The sequence below is a fragment of the Macrosteles quadrilineatus genome, unplaced genomic scaffold (genome assembly GCF_028750875.1).
Source record: "Macrosteles quadrilineatus isolate MER2022 unplaced genomic scaffold, UCM_ALF_1.0 Scaffold_5__1_contigs__length_97177068, whole genome shotgun sequence".
Taxonomy (NCBI): Eukaryota; Metazoa; Arthropoda; class Insecta; order Hemiptera; family Cicadellidae; genus Macrosteles; species Macrosteles quadrilineatus.
The window spans coordinates 72,513,735-72,536,774 of NW_026542598.1; the positions used below are offsets into that span (position 1 = coordinate 72,513,735).

The window sequence follows — 23,040 nt, forward strand, 5'->3', positions numbered from 1 at the left end:
AGTCTCAATTGGCGGCACCATTTTGAATGCTCGAAACCGGATGTAAACACGGCCGATTTTCCTCGAATTTCCGGCTATGTCTTACCAATAGATGCACATACACAGCGCAAATGTCGAAAATGCCAATCGCAGTGCTGGAACGAAGAAATTTAAAAACGGTCCTTACTTAAAAAACGTGCCTAGTATAATCAGCCTATCTTAATGTCAATAAGTCAATAATAACTAGCAAGAGAAAGCATGAAAATACCTTGGTAGACTTGAGTTGAGACATTTGCTTGTCGTCCCAACGTTTGGCTTTTCTGGCGAGATCAAGACTGCCTCCAGACATGATTCCAGACTTCTGGTAGAAGGTCCCGTCTAACGCCACCGCCTGCGGAAAAAAATTTAGTTTAAAAAAGTAAAAACAATATATTAGACTCGGTGCTGTACAAAATCCCTCTTCCATTTTTTTTTTTGTTTCTTTCATAGGCCTAATTTTCACCATTTTCAACAACTTTATAATTTCATGTTTAAAGAAGTCGAGACAAGGCCTAAGTCATTTTGGATTTTCCGTTGTTAAGTTTTACTTACATAATTCATCAACAATACGTTAAGCACTCACGTCATATCTGTTCATAGGTTCAATCTCGTATGCCACCTTCATGGCATCTTCTGGTGTGTCACAGACCAGAGCGTTGTTGGTAGCAAACAGAACCACTCTCTTGATGTCTGGAGGAGAGTAGTTCAGTACATCGTACAACAGCTTCACATTCTTAGGCTCCTTGATGTTCCTGAGAAAACCAGACAAAAGAAATGTAAAAATAAAAACTTGATAACTAGCTAAATTACACTTTTAATTATGCATTGTGATAGATATGCTATTCCCACGATAAAGTTGTAGCCAGTTTTACAATAAACTGAACATCGTTGCATATTGAGCCATCAACATTGACACCAATCATTAAATGTATTGATAAAAATGTTTGATTTCTGTTGTCAACTTTTTAACCAAGCCAAACTGAGAGGATAAATTATTGTTGACTATTGTCTCTAATATGCCACATTAGCTATCTCAGTAACAAAAAATAACGGAGGAGTTCAACAGATTATTGCGGGTGTTTTCCATCATGATAATTAAAAAACAAAGTTTTCATAATTTTTCGGGATCTAGAATCTGTTCCCATCCTCAGATAAGAAAGTACCAAAAAGTTACAAGCAAAAGTTTAAACCCAGCCGAAACTGGGGAAAAAATAAACACTACTCGATTCTGTGAGTTGTTTACCCATACTTCAACTTAGTTTGTGTAACTTACGATTCTTGTAATATATTCATATTTTCTCATCTGAGGGCTGAATCAGGTTCCAGATCCTGCATCATTATGGAAACCTTTTTTATTAATAATTGTGATGGAAAATATCTTAAATAATCTTCAAGGTAGCTAAAGGAGAAAACTGAACTTGGATAGTTAGTTGTACACAATGAGTCAGACATGACTCATTTGACATTGTTTTGAATAAAAAGATTGGCTACAGCTGGTCCTGTCTACTTCGATATCCAACAGTCAATGGTTTTAACGTACACAAAGACTTGAGTAGATTGAACCACTTTGACATTATGCAACAAATACCCTCGTAAACAAACTCAATTGGATAACTGACCTCAAACGCTCCTTCAGAGACTTGGTCTGGATGTAGTCGATGGGCAAGAATGTCTCTGGATCAAGCATGTGTTCTTTGAGAAACTGAATACACAGTCTCGCAGTCTTCTCTGTGTCTACGACAATGGCCTCCATATACTTGCCTAGCACCTTGGTGACAGCGACGTTGTACTTCTTGTTGATGGGCTGGCACATGTTGATCATCCGGTCATACTGTAACAAGGATAATGGTCAATAATCTGCAAGGACAAACTCATCTTTCCAGGGAAAGTGGAGTTGATGATAAGAGGAGATCAGGGTGGTTAGAAGATGTTTGGTAATGGATGTGTAGGAAGAGGAGCAAGATGACAGAAGGTGATGAGGAACTGCAGACAGTCTGAAGAAGATGGAGATGCCTGGTTGATATTCTGACCTAGAGAAAAAATGTATCGAAAAAGGTATTTATGTACAGTAACAAGTAAGGATGGAATCAGTTAAGGGTTTTGTTTTATCTTTCATGAAAAGTTTATAAAAATATTTGGCTAATTAAAGAGCTCAAACAGGGAAAAGAGTTTAATTTTAACTTAGTTTACCAAATTAAAATATCTTTCCATAAAAGCTATGACACACTTTATCTGTCCGGATGAACTTTTTCAAAATTTTTCCTTTCCCATTTGATCTATGTATAATTTTATACTAAAGTTCAAATGTTAGCAATACATTAATATTTTTAACTTAACAAGATGAAGTTAGTGGCTCATATCACAAGACAGGAAAGTTGGTACAAAATAATCTTACAACGCCAGGGTAGTTCTTCTTGAAGTTCTCGACAATCTCCTGTTTCTTCTTGCGGCGAGAGTCTTCATGCTTGTCTATCTTTGCGTCTCCCAGCTGTTCCATCACGTTCTCCAGTTCCTTCTGCAACTCCTGCACTCGACCCTTGGATGTTCCAACGTCAGACTGTAGTTCTTCCCGCAGCCGCTTCTGGTCCTCCAACGCTTGCTCACTCGTCCTGTACAACAATACAACAAATAAAATCAGATTATGTTTGCAAATGTAGTTAAACGTGATTAGTTGAGAACTTGCTTGTCACTGTACAGAGGTGCAACAAAATTAGTATTAAAATAATCCATATAATTAAATAAAGTAGTTAACTGATAAAGTTGAGCCCTATATAAAATTATATCAAGTTTATTATGACTACCGGTACTGCACTGTGCGTTTCAACTGTTATCTAACTTGAGCGTAGATAAAACAGTAACTGTGGATTTGTGAACCTTTTGAATTGAAATGCTAAAATACTTTATGTACTCTAGGGATGGTCAAGTCTCGAAATTTCGGGAAATTTTCGGGAAATTTTAAATCTCGTTACACGAGACGAGATTTTTTTTTGGCCGAGATTTTTACCGAGACGGGAATAAAAAAAAAATTAAATTAAATTAAAAACGCCTGCAGAAAGTCAATGCAATACCCGCAATACAGGAGCGTGTTGTAGTTGCGTTTCCTTTGTGAAGGCGTTCTTATTTAATTAATTCTTTAAATGTAAATATTACTTTAATTTAGGGATGGACGGGTCCCGAAATTTCGGGAATTTTTCGGGAAAAAAATATTCCCGATTACCGGGACGGGATTACATTTGACTCGGGAATCTTTCGGGACGGGATTTGGTCCGATCTTCGGCGATTTTTCCGCTTCGCGAGTGCCGAAAGCGCCGTTATTGCGAGCGATAGGTCCGCGAACGCAGGAGACGAAGTCATTTCAACGATTACGCCGTGACCGCGGAGTCATAACGACGATCGCGCCGTGACCGCGAAGTCATACCGACGATAACCCCATGACCGCGGAGTCATACCGACGATCTCGCCGTGACCGCGAGTCCTACCGACGATCGCGCCGTGATCGCGAGTCACGACGACGATCGCGCCGTGACCGTGAGTCATACAGACGATCACCCCGTGACCCGCGAGTCACAAGTTACTATAGGTAAAACTGTAAATTGTGACCCATTTTTGGTTTTTATAGATCAGTGCCACAAAGCACCGTTATTGCGAGCGATAGGTCCGCGAACGCAGGAGACGAAGTCATTTCAACGATTACGCCGTGACCGTGGAGTCATAACGACGATCGCGCCGTGACCGCGAAGTCATACCGACGATCGCGCTGTGACCACGAGTCATACCGACAATCACGCCGTGACCGCGAGTCCTACCGACGATCGCGCCGTGACCGCGGAGTCCTACCGACGATCGCGCCGTGACCGTGGAGTCCTACCGACGATCGCGCCGTGACCGCGAGTCATGACGACGATCGCGCCGTGACCGCGGAGTCATGACGACGATCGCGCCGTGACCGTGGAGTCATGTTGACGATCAAGCCGTGATCGCGAGTCATACCAACGATCATGCCGTGACCGCGAGTCATACCGACGATAACCCCGTGACCGCGGAGTCATACCGACGATCTCGCCGTGACCGCAAGTCCTACCGACGATCGCGCCGTGATCGCGAGTCACGACGACGATCGCGCCGTGACCGTGAGTCATACAGACGATCACCCCGTGACCCGCGAGTCACAAGTTACTATAGGTAAAACTGTAAATTGTGACCCATTTTTGGTTTTTATAGATCAGTGCCACAAATGGTAAAAATTGATTTTGTTTGTCTTTTTTGGTAACTGCAATACAGTACTTTCTTTTTATGCTCAGAAAAAAATCCCGTCCCGTCCCGTCCCGAAAATCGGGAAGGAAATAAAAATCCCGTCCCGTCCCGTCCCGAACTAAAAATTCAATCCCATCCATCCCTACTTTAATTACTTTAATAATATTACTTTAATAACATTTGGGAAGTTTTGTAAAGTGTAAGCAGTGTGAGGAATGTTTTATTACTATAAAAAGTCAAAACAAGTAACTATTTTATAAAAATTAATATTGCTTTTATTTTATGATTTATTTTATTTTAGGATAAGTTGAACTCTATCCTAACTGATATCACTATGTTTCCTAATCGTAGGCATTTTTAATAAGTTAGGCGTGATTAGTAAAAAAATGTTATGCTGATGTTTTTTAATAAAAGATTGTAAATATTCTTGCCTATTATCATTATTTTTGTATTTAAACAGTCATCTAATGTTACAAAATCAGGTAATAATTTTGAACGTGCATTTCCCGTTGCGTATGAGAAGGGAAATCCCGTCTCGATCTCGTCTCGAAATTTTATGAGAAATAAAAAATCTCGTCTTGTCTCGTCTCGAACTAAAAATCCAATCTCGTCCATCCCTATGTACTACTTATATTGTATTGCTAAAGGTTTCTTAAAGGACAGGTTGAAGAAAGTGACATTCACCTGATGTGTTCGATGAGTTTATCAACCCGTTTCTGTGCCTCCTCCTTCTCGTGAGTTTTCTGCTTGATCTTATTGTCAAGATCTCCTCTGATTCTCGCCTCGTTGTCCAGTTTGTCTTGTTCCGCTTTCTGCTCTCGGTTGATAGAGTCGAGCTCTTGCAGATAACGGGCAGACTGTTTCTGTGCTTCTACTTTTAGTCTGTTATACTCCTGAACCTGAACAATAAGTTGAAAATTTAGGCTTACATTAACTACTAGAAAGTATTATGGTTCTTCTTTCTTTCAAGTTGCCTAATCTTCTAAGAGGGTATAAAAATATAATGCTGAACTATACGAACGTAAATAAATAAAGTTATCAATTACAAAACTTGCCTAATGCTCTGCAATGATACACTATGGAAAAAGTTATTTAAATAATTGAGACAGAGGTAAATCAGAGGAAATAAAATAGAAAGTAGTAAAAAAATAGAGAATAAATGTAAAGAGTGTTTGTGAGGAAGCTTTGTCAGACAACAACAAATTTATAGTTATTTATCACTAGGTAGTATTTTAACAATGATGGTTTCTAAAACCAGATTGTTGTTGGATGGTCTTTAGACCAGTATTTGGACTATTCCATACAAAAGCTACTAGAGGATGCTACAAACATTAAAGAAGGTATAATTTAACACAAGCAATCAGATATTGTGTTTACCTTTTATTAGAGGTGTGCGAATAGTGATTTTCAACCTCGAGCCGAGCCGAGCTTTTTAAAAAATTTTCGAGCTCGAGCTTTTTCGAGCCGAGCTTTTCCTAGCGTCACCTTATCTAAGTTATTAAACTTTTTTTTCTTAAAAAAGTGCATAATAATAATAATGTTCTGTCAATTTTTAAATAAACACAATGTTATTTTAATATGTTTAAAAACGTTGAGAATTGTCAAGACATCAAATAGTAGATAATCACGATAAGAACTGAACTGAACTAAATTAAGATGCAAGAAATAAAAGGATATCGATTGAAGGCCTGACGAGATATGCAGTGCAGACTGAGACAATCAGATTGTCTTTCATAACAGTAACGTTCTGTTATTTAATGGCAAATAAATATTCTTGATTCTTGAACAGAACATCATCGCGACATTGAATGACGACAAAACAACTAGCAACTCGATTACATAATGCATATTGTAACTACTATGAATATTTAATTCTATTTTGTATAAATAAATACAAAATAAATTTTAAAACACGTGATTATTCTTTTTGTTTTCCATGCACAAAATATTTTTGTTTTATGAATCGTATTAATCAAATAAAGAACATGGTTGGTTTGGATCCAAAAAGGTGGAGAGACAAGTAAAAAGTAAACTTATATATTAAAAAAGATATAATTGACATAGAGGAAATAGACTAAAACACTAAAATTAATAGAATAACACACAAAGTAAACAAGAAATGAAATAAAGTACACGATGATTTAATACTGTCGCTCAATTTTGTTATCTAGAAGGGTCAGGGAACTAATCAATAAATAGCCAAAACCAGTTTCCTCCCCTTCACACAGTCTCACCGCCCCCCTCCCCCCATAAGCCGGGAGGCCCAACACTGTACTTTGTCCTTGAAACACCCTTGCATCTAAAACAATAAACCCTTACACCCGTGTTGCTGTTTTGACAACAGGTTTATGAATGCGATCACTATTTTTAATTTTCCAGAATTAACTATTTCTATTAATTAACGACTTTATAACTGTGTAAAAGGTGTGTATCCCTGAATTTATAAATTGAATTCTACACTTATTCACTGCCAAACATTATTCAGTAGAACCTTGATGAACTGAGAATTACACTAGCCTACATAACTTCATTACCCCAAGTATAATACCAAGAAAATTTTTATAATTCTATTTGAATCGTATAATCTTAGTTTGTTAAAAATGGATTGTATGTTTAACAATAATTGCAGTCCATTATTGTTAAGCAGTATGGTCCCAAATTATTGTTTTTGATTTTGAAACATCACAGTTCATTTGACAAAATTATAGTTGAAGCAGCCAAATGTCAAGTCGCTTGTGCAATAGTTTGTTTACAAGCTTTCTCCAGACCACGGGGGAGGGGAGGGTCTGATAAGCCGTCTATTGTTCACCCCCAAGAAGGTCCGACCCTCATTAGTGCCGCTCGGCTGCACTCAGTGGGGAACCCAATACCACAAATCAATCTTTTAAATTAATACAAATATTTGGTAATAATTGTTTTATTAATATTCACCTTGAAATTTCAATAAATTTGGTGTAAAATTTGACAAAAATCGGCCATTTTGACCGATTATTAATACAGTACCAAATACCAATAAAGTAGTACATTCATTGGTAATTAAATAATAGGTAAAAATTAACCGATTTTCGTCAAGTTTTACCCCCCTGCTGTGCGTTATGTCACAAAAGCTGATAACGACATGGGTGATTAGTAACCATGGCAACTTGTTGAATGCGTGATGAAGGGAAACCCAAGAAATAGAAGAACAAAGAGAAAGAATAACGTGTTATCTTTATACCTTTTTTACAATTTCCGTTATTGTTATCTGTATGTAAGATTTTATGATTTAGTTTTATAGATTTATAAAATAATTCTTTTTAACTACGGGAATATCAATTTATAATTTATCAACGTGCTTCTCTTCCGAAACAGCAATACCGGATGCATAATAAAGGTCGATGACCTAAAATATCACGATTGTGCAATATTGTATTTTGATGTTGAAATTAAAATCACAACAAAAGTTTGTATATATCCATGGTCCCTATAGTTTAATAATTTAATATGTACACAATCAATGCTAAATAATCGTGGTTAGTTCTAACTTTATTTTTTATTATTCAAAGTTTCTACACAGCAAGACAATCCAAAGTCAACCCGGGCAATGAATACCTAAAACACAACGTATCTTGTCCTGTGATTGGAATACCACTCGCCGGCCAGTCCTTTAGGTTTAGGGAAGTAGTGCAAGTCTATATATAGCTTCAAGGTCTTACCCACCCCTTCCCCCTCCGGTCCTACTTGACTCACTATACCCGCGCTCCTTTCAAGGTCATTGCCCAACCCCTCCCACCCTTCTATTGTGTTGCCTTTCTATTGTTTCTATTCTGACTTTTTTTTGGGAAACATTAAATCTATTGTTTACGTAACTTCACAGTAGTAGGCTAGATTTTTCTACTTTGAATTTGAAACAGTACTGTAAAAAAACTATTACGCAGCGCCCCTAGTATCAGGAGGGAGACAAGCACGAGTTGACTTTCATTTGACCATGGTAGTTCTTTTCTGCTTTATGTCTGTTCGTTCCAGACGAATCTAATCGTAAAGCAAAACAGCCGATAACGACTAAACTAGTTATCAGTATTGCATCATACAAGGCTTCTTTGCCGTTTGCTGTTAGGTCGTTGGAAACGTATTGCTGTAATTTTGTCCTGGGAAACTAATGGTGGCTATGGAGATTTAGTTTTTTGTCCAAAACGTCAAAATATATTGTCTATCCGAAAAGCCGGATATATAACAGATAGTGTCGGATATCGAATTTGGGCCCGGTTACCCGATTTTTCAGATATCCGCACACCCCTACTTTTAAACAAAATAAAATAGGTACAAAATTGTGTGACCAGTCAAACTTTATAAACAAACATTTTATTCTATAAAATATAGATGGTAAATAGGGGTTGGTTTAAAGGGAATAAAATACAAAACAGATTAATTAATTATTTTGATAAACATTAGAAAGGTTATGGGTTTGATTGAACTAAAATAACCGCAGGGAATCTTATAAGTAGAAAAGTCGTCAACCACAATCTGTTTAATCAGTACACTGTTAGAGAGAGAGAGAGAGAGAGAGAGAGAGAGAGAGAGAGAGAGAGAGAAAGAGAGATAGCAGATAGGGGCGTTTGATAAGGAATCTGAAAAAGTAAACAAACAAGGAACAACGGCATGACGATACTCGTTTACAGCCTTATTGTGTCGCCCACTACATTTGCACACGTGACCACTTTTAGTTTCTTCCTTATCTTCCATCGGTCCCAAAATAGAATTCCTGAAATAGTTTGTTGGTATAATCTCCCCTCCCACACAAGGCGCAGTGCTCAGTGCGCACTGTAGGTTGCCACGGCAACCATGTGTCGTCATAGCGACGAGCCAATCACGCACTCGCACTGCGTTGTGTATTACGATACGAATAGCTGTGTTAGGAAGACAACGCGATAGGATAGGTGGTAGATTGTCTCTTTACTACTGTATCTCCTCAAAATTACGATCGATAATCATTGCGTCTTGACTGAGCTGAGGTTTGTGTTCGTGCTTATCAAACCTCAAATGCATGAACAACTTAGAATTGTGATAACATTGTTTTCAATTACGACCCAAATTAAGTGTTTTTTTAGTTTTGACTTAGTATTAAAAGCTCGGCTCGAACTTCGAGCTTTTTCAAAATGCCTCGAGCCGAGCCGAATAATGAAAAGCTCGACCAAAAAGCTCGAAGATTCGAGTACTCGCACACCCCTACCTTTTATACCATCTCAACCCTTTAAGTAAAAGGATCAAATGTAAACAAATTCGACCCTGAGTTTTTTATTTACGTTATTGTGCAATTATTTCAAAACAGGAAAACAATTTGATTCACTATGTTACAAATCAAAACTGAAATTAAATTTTCAAAGAAGAAATTGTACGTACAATATACAAATAATGACTTTGGCAACAACAACAAATACTGCAGAAACATTTGTTGTAAGATGTGAATGCTAAGTCTCACAATCGTTCTTAGTACATATAGGCTAAATCTGGAAAAACTCTTTTGTGGTGACTAACCTGTGCATCTTCCAAATGAACGTCTCTACCCTGTGACTGACTCTCTCCAGCTACTTGGTCCTCATACTCCTGTCTGCGAGCATCAACCTGCAAACACAACCAACAACACTGACTACAACTGCAATAAGTATGTGTCAGAACCAAATGAACGTCTCTACCCTGTGACTGACTCTCTCCAGCTACTTGGTCCTCATACTCCTGTCTGCGAGCATCAACCTGCAAACACAACCAACAACACTGACTACAACTGCAATAAGTTATGTGTCAGAACCAAATGAACGCCTCTACCCTGTGACTGACTCTCTCCAGCTACTTTGTCCTCATACTCCTGTCTGCGAGCATCAACCTGCAAACACAACCAACAACACTGACTACAGCTGCAATAAGTTATGTGTCAGAACCAAATGAACGCCTCTACTCTGTGACTGACTCTCTCCAGCTACTTGGTCCTCATACTCCTGTCTGCGAGCATCAACCTGCAAACACGACCAACAACACTGACTAAAACTGCAATAAGTTATGTGTCAGAACCAAATGAACGCCTCTACCCTGTGACTGACTCTCTCCAGCTACTTTGTCCTCATACTCCTGTCTGCGAGCATCAACCTGCAAACACAACCAACAACACTGACTACAGCTGCAATAAGTTATGTGTCAGAACCAAATGAACGCCTCTACCCTGTGACTGACTCTCTCCAGCTACTTTGTCCTCATACTCCTGTCTGCGAGCATCAACCTGCAAACACAACCAACAACACTGACTAAAACTGCAATAAGTTATGTGTCAGAACCAAATGAACGCCTCTACCCTGTGACTGACTCTCTCCAGCTACTTTGTCCTCATACTCCTGTCTGCGAGCATCAACCTGCAAACACGACCAACAACACTGACTAAAACTGCAATAAGTTATGTGTCAGAACCAAATGAACGCCTCTACCCTGTGACTGACTCTCTCCAGCTACTTTGTCCTCATACTCCTGTCTGCGAGCATCAACCTGCAAACACAACCAACAACACTGACTAAAACTGCAATAAGTTATGTGTCAGAACCAAATGAACGTCTCTACCCTGTGACTGACTCTCTCCAGCTACTTTGTCCTCATACTCCTGTCTGCGAGCATCAACCTGCAAACACGACCAACAACACTGACTAAAACTGCAATAAGTTATGTGTCAGAACCAAATGAACGCCTCTACCCTGTGACTGACTCTCTCCAGCTACTTTGTCCTCATACTCCTGTCTGCGAGCATCAACCTGCAAACACAACCAACAACACTGACTAAAACTGCAATAAGTTATGTGTCAGAACCAAATGAACGTCTCTACCCTGTGACTGACTCTCTCCAGCTACTTTGTCCTCATACTCCTGTCTGCGAGCATCAACCTGCAAACACAACCAACAACACTGACTAAAACTGCAATAAGTTATGTGTCAGAACCAAATGAACGTCTCTACCCTGTGACTGACTCTCTCCAGCTACTTTGTCCTCATACTCCTGTCTGCGAGCATCAACCTGCAAACACGACCAACAACACTGACTAAAACTGCAATAAGTTATGTGTCAGAACCAAATGAACGCCTCTACCTTGTGACTGACTCTCTTTAGCTATTTGGTCAAATGCATCAAATCTTACGAAGAGGTTCGAATTTGTACTTCAATTGGCTGGGTTTTAAAATAGATACTGGATTTACAAATTGTATTTTACTTGCTGTTAGCCTGTGACTACCACAACCCGTTCATCCAATTAAGGCAGTAAAAACAATGGAATCTGAATAAAAATGCCCATGTGAAAAAAATGGGAATATTTTTAAAATATGAGTTTGGCTAAAAATGTAAAACTAGAAAATCTTAATTTTTCCAATTTTCTGCAACAAGAATGTTTTCAAAATAAAAATAACTGTATTATTGAGTTGGGAGAACCTTTTAATATAAAAAAAAGTGATAAAAATCATTTTAAACCGTGATAGGAACTTAGTTGAGGTGCTTTAAAGTGAGTGTACTTTAAATAAACAATTAACAGGTCAAGTTAACAAGGTTGCAGGTCACAGGTCGTTGTATTCATTTTTTAAATTTAATTTCTGACCTCTTCAAGTTCCGTCTGAAGTTCCTGTATGTCCCGCTCGTGAGCGTCGTTAGCCTGTTTTGCTTCTGCCAGAGACTTTTTGGCAGTGTTCAACTTCTTCTGGATGTGAGTCGTTCTTTCCTTAGACTTTATGAAAGAAGGTCTCTTCTTGTTAATCTCCACTTCCTGTAAAAGTACAACAGTTTGGTTAGTACAATTGAAATCAACAAGAGTGTGTAGTTGGGAAATCAGTTAATAGAAGTTCATCAGTCAAATCTTTGCTTAAACCTTTAGGGAATAAGAAATTAGCTATAGACCAATACACATGATTTTATTTTGATTTCCGAAGAAACATACTGAACACAGTAATTCAATAGTAACGTTTTAAGCTGGTACAACTCATCTAAACACAGCATTCACCACAGGCTTTTCTTGTACCAAAACAGTACTTCAATGTCTTTATACAAATCTATAGGTCTGAGCCAATAAATAGGTAAGATTTTCAGAATTTAGAAAAATCTAATTAGAATTTTAAATTTTAGTACAAACTGTAACCGAGATTAAAATCCAAACACAAAAAAGCCTTACCGCTTCTCTAATTTCTTGCTCAATTTTTGACAACTCCTTGTTAAGTTTGCCTTGATCTTTCTTCTTGTCTTTCAGTTGTTCTTCTGCCTTCTCTTTCTTTTTCTCTAACTTTTCCACATCTCGTCTTTTCCTTTCCAATTCGTTCTCGTAATGTTTTATATCGCTTTCATTGTAGTAGAGCCTGAATAGTTGATACTCAATTTCTTTCTCAACCTGTAACAAATACAAATTTATATCATTAGGTTATAAATACACAAAAATATTAACCAAACTGCCAATTACCTAACTAAAACAAAGATATGATTTTCTGTTAAGAAGGGTTTTAATTCAAGATTGTTCAATCTGACTTTTACTGACTGCCTAAAAAATATGTTAGATAGGTTTTTTTTAAGTTAAACCAGATTTAAAAGTAGATTATTATGTTCAGGAAAATATCAACATAAAAAAATAACCTTGAACTATTCCCCAAATTGTCAATCAATCTTTGAACTAAAAATCAAATCAATTGACTTATCCACTAGTAATGTGCGACGAATTTTGTCTAAAATTTTGAATATTTAACACTAACAGCAGTAACATCAAACAAAATTAATTAGATTGTACGTACAAGCTCTTCTCTTAGTCTCTGATACTTCTCGGCTTCCTCTTTCTCGAGTTTTGCCTCTTTCCTCTCCGCCACAACTCCTCTCTTTTTCAAATAAGTGTAGTTGGTTTCTTCTTCAGCTTTTAACATTTCAGCTTTCAGTCGATCATATTCAGCTTTCAGGACACCAGATCTGAAAATACATTTCACTTGCTAAATATATTTTAAGTGAACCCATGTGGCTATTTAGTATTTACTTTTTTTCTTGAAATTTTAGGATTTTAGCAGCATTTTCTGAGAAACTTTGAGGTAGAGATAGATCTAAACAAAAAAAGATCACAATAACATAAAACATGATTCAGTGATCTGATACAACTGATCTAAGGAACCATATTTTGGACTAGGTTATAAATTTGTCCGCTTTTTTTCAAATGACCAAAACAATTTTTTTTTTCATTAAATTGTCTTATTTATAATATTTTTTCCTCCTTAAAATAAAAAAAAATCTAAAATAGACTTAGTTATATCATTATTTTATTTAGCCAGATAGGAAAAGGTACTATACAAAATTCAAAATCACAACCAACACTTACCCACTAATCTCCTCAAACAAAACAGTCCTTTCTTTAGGATTTTTCATGGCAATGGATTCGACCGCACCTTGAAACACAAGGAAGTTTTTGGCTTTCACATTAATACCAATTGCTTCTAAATCCTCCATGTACTTCTGAGTTGTTACAACCTGAAACAAAATATATGTTGTAATCAATGAATGGTACATTCAGTTCTAAAGACTAGACTGTATGTAGATCATAGACATTCTCCCCAATAAAGAGGTTATCTTTGAAAATTAACTGAAACAATTTTTTTTCTCAACAACGTTGGGACTATTGTACATTAATATAAATTTTTATTTTTATTTCAATGTCTATCGAATTCCTTAGGTAACTTAAGCCAGGTGTGTTCGGATACAAGCAAGAGCTCCAGCCTATGTTTTTCCGACCACTCAATAATTATTTATATGACAATGTTGGTGCATTAACTTATTGAGAAATGTCTCTTACTTCTCGGTTGATTCTGTATCCAGATGATGTCCCCTCTACAGTTCTGGTAAATCTCTTTTCGGATCCGTTTTCCATCCTGAACACAGCCGTTACAGAAGCCCTTAAAAAACAAAAATACAGCCTATTAGTTTCATGTCATGACAATCAGTGGATACAAACTTTACAGTGTGGATATCAAATTCAAATTACATGATCCGCCAATCTTTCATTTAAGGCCTAAAAAACCGTGACGTCATTGTTTGGACAGAGAAAAACTTTGACTCAAAAATAGTTATGGTGAAATAGACTTTTAGTAAAAAAAAGTGCTTAACCCTTTCCACTCGTATGTCGCCGCTACCGCGACATTCACGTCTGTCCGTTCCACTCGTATGTCGCGGCCGCCGCGACATTTTCAGCATCGGCTTTTTATTAATAAATCCCTTTTATATAGTGTTTGCATGTTTTGAATTTGTGTTGAATACAAACTTAATGATTTCCTTATTCATTTTACATGTCTTTGGTAGCTTGAAAAATAATTGTAAGTTTATTTAGTCAGCTGTGGATTAAAGAATAGAGAAGTGTACCCATGACACCATGTGTCCACCAAGTGTGCAGTAACCATGACGACCAAAATCACCAAACAATCTAAGTTTGAAAATGCATTTTTTCATTAAAAATACACCTAATCCTTCTTGTAATGGCTGATTTGAATTGGCAACTAGATATCTAATGTTGATAAAGTGTTTTACAAATCCTGAAAATGTGTTAACGTTTTTTAAAAAGCCTCCTAAAAAATATTTTGTACATTTTATTTTGCTTTTTTTATATTATGACCACACAAAAAATATTTTATGGGTATATTTATTTTGATATTTTGTTTTACTTGTGTACAATTTTATGCTGAATAAGAATCAAGCCCTCAAGTACAACAAATAATTTATTTTAGTCAGTATATGTACACAAAACTTACAACATGTTTTTTTGCATGGCAATAAATGCAAGCGTATAGGACAACAAGGGGTCAACTAATCCGAGTGGAAAGGGTTAATACAATATAGAATCTAGTTAATCCAATCTACTCGGTACTTTTGATGGTCTCGTGCTACTGAGAACCGTCTAAAAAATCCATATTTACAAGATGTAACAAAAAAAATATGAAGTAAAAAAATACCAATAGATATGTTAGATGCAGAATACACCAGACTACAGCCAATAGTCCAAAATTTTTCCCGAGCGTGTTTGAACTGTGCTAAATTTAACTAAACAAAATCTGTTTTATACTGATGCAGAACTGGTCTTATTAAACTGTGGCTACCACCTTTAAATCTTTAAGATTCAAAATTTAAAAATCCATAGGGACCTTACACAAGGACTCCTGTTTTTTTTTTTTTATTAATTGCTCTGATAGTAAACACTGAAGCAGAGATAGTGTAGTATGAGTGTAGGCTACAATGGATTAAATATTATTTTGGACTATATAGATGAGTTAATCTTCCTTTATCCAGGATAATAAAAGCAAACCAATGATAAAAACGGCATTGTAAATTTTTAAACTGTAAAAAACTATTTGAAATGGAATGTGATATTATGGAGAATGTAACTTACGTTCTAGCGACTGGTTTATTAATTGATGCACCATGGATCAGGTCACTGAGACGTTTCACTCTCAAGGAAGAAGTCTTTTCTCCCATAACAAAACTGATGGCATCCATGAAGTTTGATTTACCTGAAAAATAATGAAATTTAATCACAACTTAAGAGGACCCTGGGTTTTAAAACTAAAATTAATACCTTAATATCATTTTTATTGTAAAACTTTGATATCTGACCCGATTCTACTTAGGCTACAAAATAATATAAAACCAAAAACTATAAGAATTTGTAACTGTTCAACTCTGCTCCAACTCGGCTCTGTTTCACTCTGCTTTTAATGATGATAGGTATCATTAGATATCATTAGGCTAAAGCTTTTATTTTAGTCTTTAAATGTAAACAACAAATTCCATACTTTGGCGCAGATGGGATAGGTTCTTCCAACACACCCACAAAACTAAGTGTCACTGGCTAAAAAAAATCCTATTTTACTCAGGTAGGCCTACCTACAGAGATTTTATTGTAAGACAATAGTTGTTTTTTTTTTTTTTTTTTTTTTTATGATACAAAAGAGGCAATCAGAAACTACATTCTCACAGAATTTGCTGACCCAAAGGCAAAATTGATAGCTAGGTATTGACTGTTCTTGAAATCAGTGCATTATTTGACAGCTGCAGTTGTCCCAGTCTTCAGCTAGTAAGCTGTTTATTGGTTACAAACCAGTATTCATATATTCATAATTTCCGTGGCTGAAACTTTGAGTTAAACTAGATATATATTGAATGTTCAGGACAATAAGTAGGCCTAGCCTAGGCCTAAATTGTGCTTCTATCTTGCGTCCCACATCTTATAGCCTATAAAAAACTAGCTGTTGCACCCGTGCTTTGCAACGGGAAGAGGACACAAAATGCTAAAAAGTTAATAGTACTGCACCCTGTTGGTAAACCTTGTAACTTTTTAATGCTATTTAATATCATAGAACCAACTTGTGTAGTTGAAACAGCTAACAAAATTCTTTTATTCCTTTTAAATATGATTACTTATAAGGTTAACATGGGAAACTCCAGGGCCACTGGGGCGGAGCCCGAAAGGACTTCTGAGATAAGAATTCGTCTATATGTTAATCGGGAATGTGAACTATCATCACACCAAATTTCAGCCCGATCCGACCAGTATTTTTCGCGTTTACTTGTCACAAACATACATACATCCATACATCCAAACTTTCTCATTTATAATATTAGTAGGATATTAGCTTTCTTTTCCAACTACATTTGGCTCTTCTACTTGATCGATTTTCATGATTGAGGTCTCAAATTGAAGGTATGCACACACAGATTTGCTATCAAGCATCGGCATATAATTATCTATATTATTATTCGGTTTGTACGTAAACAAAATTTGCTCCCCATGTATTTCTTATGGGAGTAAAATTTGGTTTCTCTTTGCCGAGTTCGTTTGGTTCTTCTACCCGGGGACCGATTTTTATGATTTAGGTCTCAAATTGAAGGTAGCCTATGCACCCGCAGATTAGCCATCAAGCATCGGCATATAATTATCTAGGCCTATAGTATCACTCGGTTTATACCTAAATGAAATTTGCTCCCCATGTATTTCTAATGAGAGTTAAATTTGGTTTCTCTTAGCCGAGTTCGTTTGGCTCTTCTACCCAACCGATTTTCATGATTGAGGTCTCAAATTGAAGGTATGCACGCACAGATTAGCCATCAAGCATCGGCATATAATTATCTATAATATCACTCAATTTATACGTAAACGAAATTTGCTCCCCATGTCTTTCTTATGGGAGTTAAATTTGGTTTCTCTTTGCCGAGTTTGTTTGGCTCTTCTACCCGACCGATTTTCATAATTGAGGTCTCAAATTGAAGGTATGCACGCACAGATTTGCCATCAAGCATCGGCATGTATTTATCTATAATCCCACTCAGGTTATACGTCAACGAAATTTGTTCTCCATGTTGTTCTTATGGGAGTTAAATTTGGTTTCTCTTTGCCAAGTTCGTATGACTCTTCTACCCGACCGATTTTCATGATTGATGTCTCAAATTGAAGGCATGCATGGAAAGATTTCACATCAAGCATCGGCATATATTTACATACTGTATTACTCGACCAAAAACATAATTAATGTGGTTCATTTTCAAATTTGTACGTCATTTTAAGATGTATTTCACAGTTATAAAAATCTAATCTTATATTTTGGTCTAAGAACCTTCAGTGAAATACCGGCTTTCATTTAAGCTATATTTGTTATTCAAATTGGACGAGTTTCAAGCAAACACAATGTGAACAAACAACATAAAAATTATTTTTCATAAGGATTTTCTATGATTAAAAATCAATAGCTTCCAGTATTGTTTAATGTCTTTTATATGTTTTAGACTCAAAATAATCAGTAAATTATAGGCTTTAATTTGAGTTATTTTAAGTTTGAATCAGTTAAGCTCAAGATAGGCTACTCTATATTACTTAATTTAAAAATCATAAATTTGATTATTTCTTGGATATTATAGTTATTTTAACGCAGCATGGGCCCTCTAGTTTTTGTAAATATCTCTCTTCTGATGTCAGATCAAAGAAATTATTGCGTATTCGTAATCTGCTTGCAATTCTGGTTAATTTGAGTAGCCTAAGACACCAGACTACTACACCACGGCTAACAGCTACCAACATTGATTAGATGGATGTTGCACGGAGCTCGGTACCACTTGAACGATCCAGTTAGTTCTGGCTTGGATATTACCCGTCACAACTGGTGAACATACAAAAATGTTGTTTTTTCTGTAGGCCTAAATACCGGTATTATTCGTTATGTGTTTGTGTGTGTGTTTGTGCTGTATGTCGTGAACTGTTATTAGTTTTAACCCAACGACGTCCATTGGACTGAAGACTCAAAACTGGCCCGCCTGAAGACGGTACAACTTCGTCCCGAAACCAAGGTCGCAACAACCGACTTAATTTGAACTGGTGACTGAAGGTATTTAAAACCATTATATTAGTTAAAAAAACCTAGACTTATGATAATTCACCAGCCGCTGGTGACTACTACTAGGGGTTCGCATTGGCTGGCTGCCACCAGCGAGGAGGTCACGTGACTGCCAGCGGAGGTCCAGAGATAGATATAATTACCCTATCCCTGGCTTTCCAGAAATGTCTGGGTAGGGACCTAAATCGTTATACAGTATGGCGCTAAGGGTATCAATACATAAATGTTATGTACATAGGAGTGTCAATGCATAAGTTAGTAAGGTAGCCTCATACAGTTTGATGCTAAGAATAAGAATAAGAATAAGAATAAGAAGCTTTATTGCCGTTGACCAGTTTGTTTACAGGAATAGGCATTGTCAAAATACATGAAACAGAGCATCAACATCAACAAGTATGTTATATCTAAGTTCTAAGGGTAGCTTATCAATAGATAAATTTGACGTAAGCCTACAGCCGGCCGTTTTACTATAAACAAGCCCGCCATTTTAGTAAAAACAAAGGGTATTGACACTTAAGTTTGACATGCGTTCCAAGAAACCGACTAGCAAGGACATAAAGAAACACACTATGGACATACCAGAAACAAAAGAGTCCTGGGCCATTTCGAGCCGCGCAGGTTTGAATGGTACGCCACACCTAACTTACCGGCGCGAACCGCATGATCTTTTTGTTTCTGCGCAGGTTGTTTTGTTCTTGGGATGTCTATAACTCACAACCCTACCGAGGCATCCATCACAAGGCAAATGACTGCTGAGAGCACTGCTGGAAGGAGGGTAGTGTCGGTTGAGGGGGTGGGGGTTGAGACGCTAAGTTACACACAACTTGTCATACGTCAAATTTACGTGCAATAGCCATCTAGGGTTATAGGGTCAACTAAGTTAAGTTGGGCCTACTGGTGCATTTACCTCAACATTACCTATGCTTAAATACGGGCATACGGACCCGAAGTTGGGACTTTCCCAACAGAATCTGGATGGGTGGAAGCCCTGAAGTATTAACTTAGACCTAGCTTATTGCCGATTCTTTATCTTTTACCCAAAAGGGATTGATGGTGTCAGAAGTCCAATAGGCCTAACTTGCACGTATATAGGCTAGGGCACATTTAAACAAACTGATAGGCCTACATACAGATTGCATTTGATCGGGGATGTTCAATGATTAAGTACCTAGGTACTACCTAGTAAGTAAAATCTATGGGATTTTCCACGTTCAAAAAAACTAGACCAGCGTTATAAGCTTTATTGGCTAGGCTAACTTAGCCTGAACTGCTTGGAGGCTAGGCCTAGGCCTACGTTAAAACTGAACCCATTAATTTGAAAATATTCTTAGGCCTAGCTATAAAAAAGTAGTAGTAGGCTATTCGATTCCAGCTTTAAGGCGAAGGATAACTACTTTTATTTACAAATAACCATAGTAAGAATGTTAGTATTTACCTGATCCATTAGGTCCAATCACCGCGGTAAAGGTTTTGAGAGGGCCAATAGTATATTGGCCTTTGTATGATTTGAAGTTATCAACTTCAATACTTTCTAACACTGCAGGCATGGCTGAATATTAGTTTAGTAATATTCTTGGTGAAATAAGCACTATGATGTTGTTAAAAAACTTCCGTAAACACCACTCTTAGTCTTAATGTTGACATACCACCACCACCGCCATTAAACATTAAACATAAATACAAACAAACTCTCAGTCTCAAACTCAAACCATTCTATAACTAACTATACAATACATACGATACGCAACGAATTACGAAACGAATACAACTTCTATCGAAACGAGTACAAAACAATAATATGAAAATGAACCGAAACACGAAACGGGAACGCGCCAAGGCGCCACCACGTCAACCCGCCACCAAGTCAACCCGCCATCAAAAAGAAGAAGAAGTTTGAGGTGGCGGGTTGACGTGGTGGCTCGTTGTCGGGGTGGCACGTTGACTCTAGCGTGCACGACAACCCGCCACCTCGGAAAAATGTGTGGTGGCGGGTTGTCGTGGTGGCACGTTGTCCTGGTGGTGCTTAGACATGTTCATACACGTCAACCAGCCACCTCTTTAGTGTGGTGGCGGGTTGACGTGGTGGCTGGTTGACGTCTACGTGCGAGGTGGCGGGTTGACGACACCGAACATTGAGCGTACACGACAACCCGCCACCTCATAAAATAGTGATGGCTGGTTGACGTGGTGGCACGTTGTCGCTTACATGCGAGGTGGCGGTTTGACGAGAGTTAACATGGGGCGTACACGTCAACCCGACATCTTTGTTGGCAAAAGCCGCTGTTGTCTGTGTATTATAAAATGCATCACTTTTTGCAGTTTACCTGGACTTGTGTTATCTAGTTTACTGTTAAGTTAACTAGACATTAGTTATTGTGAATTCATTAATTTTCGACTCGTTTTCCCAAAAAGATCTGCCATAGAAATAAAGTACACGCGCATCCACGCAAGACAATTTTTCCTTTTAATCAACGGTTATTGTTTAAAAAAAACTTTTGTAAGATAAACTCACTACAAATTAACGACTTAGGGTCATTCTAGAATTAAAATAACAATATTTGTTATGTTTTCGCATATTTTTATTGAAGACAAAAACATGAAACTTTAATAATTTTGAAAAATAAGTGATTAGTTTCTTAGGATTTTTTGTAGGTGTATACCTGGTATAATACCCATACTTATTTTCTTTTTCAGCATTATGACAATGAATTACAAAATAAGTCACCTAACAACTTCATCAATTAATTGTAATTCACGTGTGTATGGCCTAAACAAAAATTATGAAAATGTATTGTTCGGTTATAATTTCTCTTGAAACCGTATTGTGGTGAAAATAATAATACATTCAACCAAAAACATAAAACAAAATATACATCGTTGATACAGAGTACAACAGACTAAAATGTACTTTGTGTGGACTAGCACGCACCGCTGTTTTTCTATTTAGAAGAAATTGAGAAAGGATACAGAACTATAGACTCGACCCAACCGGGTAACGTACTTTGACCTCTTGAGTCAAGGGTATTGCCCAGAGAAGTTCATACCAGATAGATATATTCCAAAAAATCTCATTAGGAGATAGCTTAAACCAAGATTTCTATTGAATTTATCATGCTCTGCTTGAAATTCCATTTCATGCTTCAGGAAATACCGTACCGTTACTTTGGTATTATTCGGAGGCCACTTGTTTTCTAGAGGGATTTTTTACCTAAGACAAAAAAAAACATGATTAGAAAGAACCAAATATGAAATGATTGCAATTGCAATTAGCAGTTTTTGAGTTCTGCCTCCCAGAAGGCAAGATTGAGTTGAATGCGTCACCGCCCCTAGCTGCCACACGAACTCCGCCGAGTAGATACTGAGTAAATACTGCGCGCTGTAGCGGTTATGTTAGGTTGGGTTTCCTCGTTTCATTATGAATCTAACAATACAACATGAGTGACGATACCTGAGATACAGGCGGTGACAGGTGATGCGCGCGCTCCGGCCATTGGTCAACGACCTGACCTTGGCCTACTTGGAGGGGATTTGGCGATGTTATGACTCATCTGGTATAATTCCATCCATAACGAAACTAAGAAAGTTCTACAAACATATTTTTATGATAACCCAACCTAACATAACCGCTGCAGCACGCTGTATAAGGGTGGCCTCCGGATAATATCAAAGTAGCATTAATACCGTACTTTTACTCTTGGCACAATGGGTTCGGGGCATTCCACTAATGTACTGTTGAAAATTGTATGAAATAATTGATTCATATTTAAAAGTATCTTTACTAACTAAACTAAATCTGTGTAGAGCTTGTAAACAAATAAAATATAAACAATAACAATAATCACATAATAATGACATCTATCTATCCATCTATCATCCTATCATCTACTAAATCTATCTATACTATTATAAAGAAGAGGTGGTGTTTGTGTGTTTGTATGAGATAAACTATAAGCTACTGAACCGATTGGACTCAAATTGGACAAAAATCAAGCTACCGCTCCGAGGATTAGAACTACCCCCCCCCCCCAAATATTGAACTAGTATCTGCTCCACGGGCTTTCAAAATAATCAAAATTCTGAGGTGAGGGATTTTTAACTTATTTAATACGCAAGCAGGTTTTTCTGTGACATTTACTCCTCCGAAACTACTAAACCGATTGGCATGTTTTTGATGTCATTTGTAAAGAGCGTAACGTGAAGTTGTGCAGGAAACTTTCTTTTTAGGGAAATAATTAGGGTGAGGCCCTGGGGCCCTTTACAGGTTCATATTTCTCCATAAGATTCATGGGAAACAGACATTGTTATGTAACTCCAGCTGTTGTCAGGAATTAAAAATGAGAAGAAGAACATATGTTAATTGTAAACATTATGTAA

The 23,040-nt window shown here is 37.2% G+C and overlaps 1 protein-coding gene across 1 annotated transcript in view; it reads right to left on the reverse strand.

Annotated features, from left to right (window-relative positions):
- Positions 1-20,311, reverse strand: part of LOC128994048 (structural maintenance of chromosomes protein 1A) — a 39,666-nt gene extending 19,355 nt beyond the window's left edge. The window contains exons 1-13 of the mRNA XM_054418261.1: positions 20,102-20,311; positions 15,672-15,792; positions 14,088-14,187; positions 13,617-13,765; positions 13,048-13,216; positions 12,441-12,653; positions 11,874-12,038; positions 9,787-9,873; positions 4,957-5,171; positions 2,414-2,627; positions 1,638-1,849; positions 602-770; positions 248-370 (exon numbers count right to left, since the gene is read on the reverse strand). Coding sequence (XP_054274236.1) covers positions 248-370; positions 602-770; positions 1,638-1,849; positions 2,414-2,627; positions 4,957-5,171; positions 9,787-9,873; positions 11,874-12,038; positions 12,441-12,653; positions 13,048-13,216; positions 13,617-13,765; positions 14,088-14,187; positions 15,672-15,792; positions 20,102-20,213 — 2,049 coding nt within the window. The 5' untranslated portion in view covers positions 20,214-20,311. The remainder of the gene's footprint in view (positions 1-247; positions 371-601; positions 771-1,637; positions 1,850-2,413; positions 2,628-4,956; positions 5,172-9,786; positions 9,874-11,873; positions 12,039-12,440; positions 12,654-13,047; positions 13,217-13,616; positions 13,766-14,087; positions 14,188-15,671; positions 15,793-20,101) is intronic.
- Positions 20,312-23,040: the final 2,729 nt, after the last annotated feature.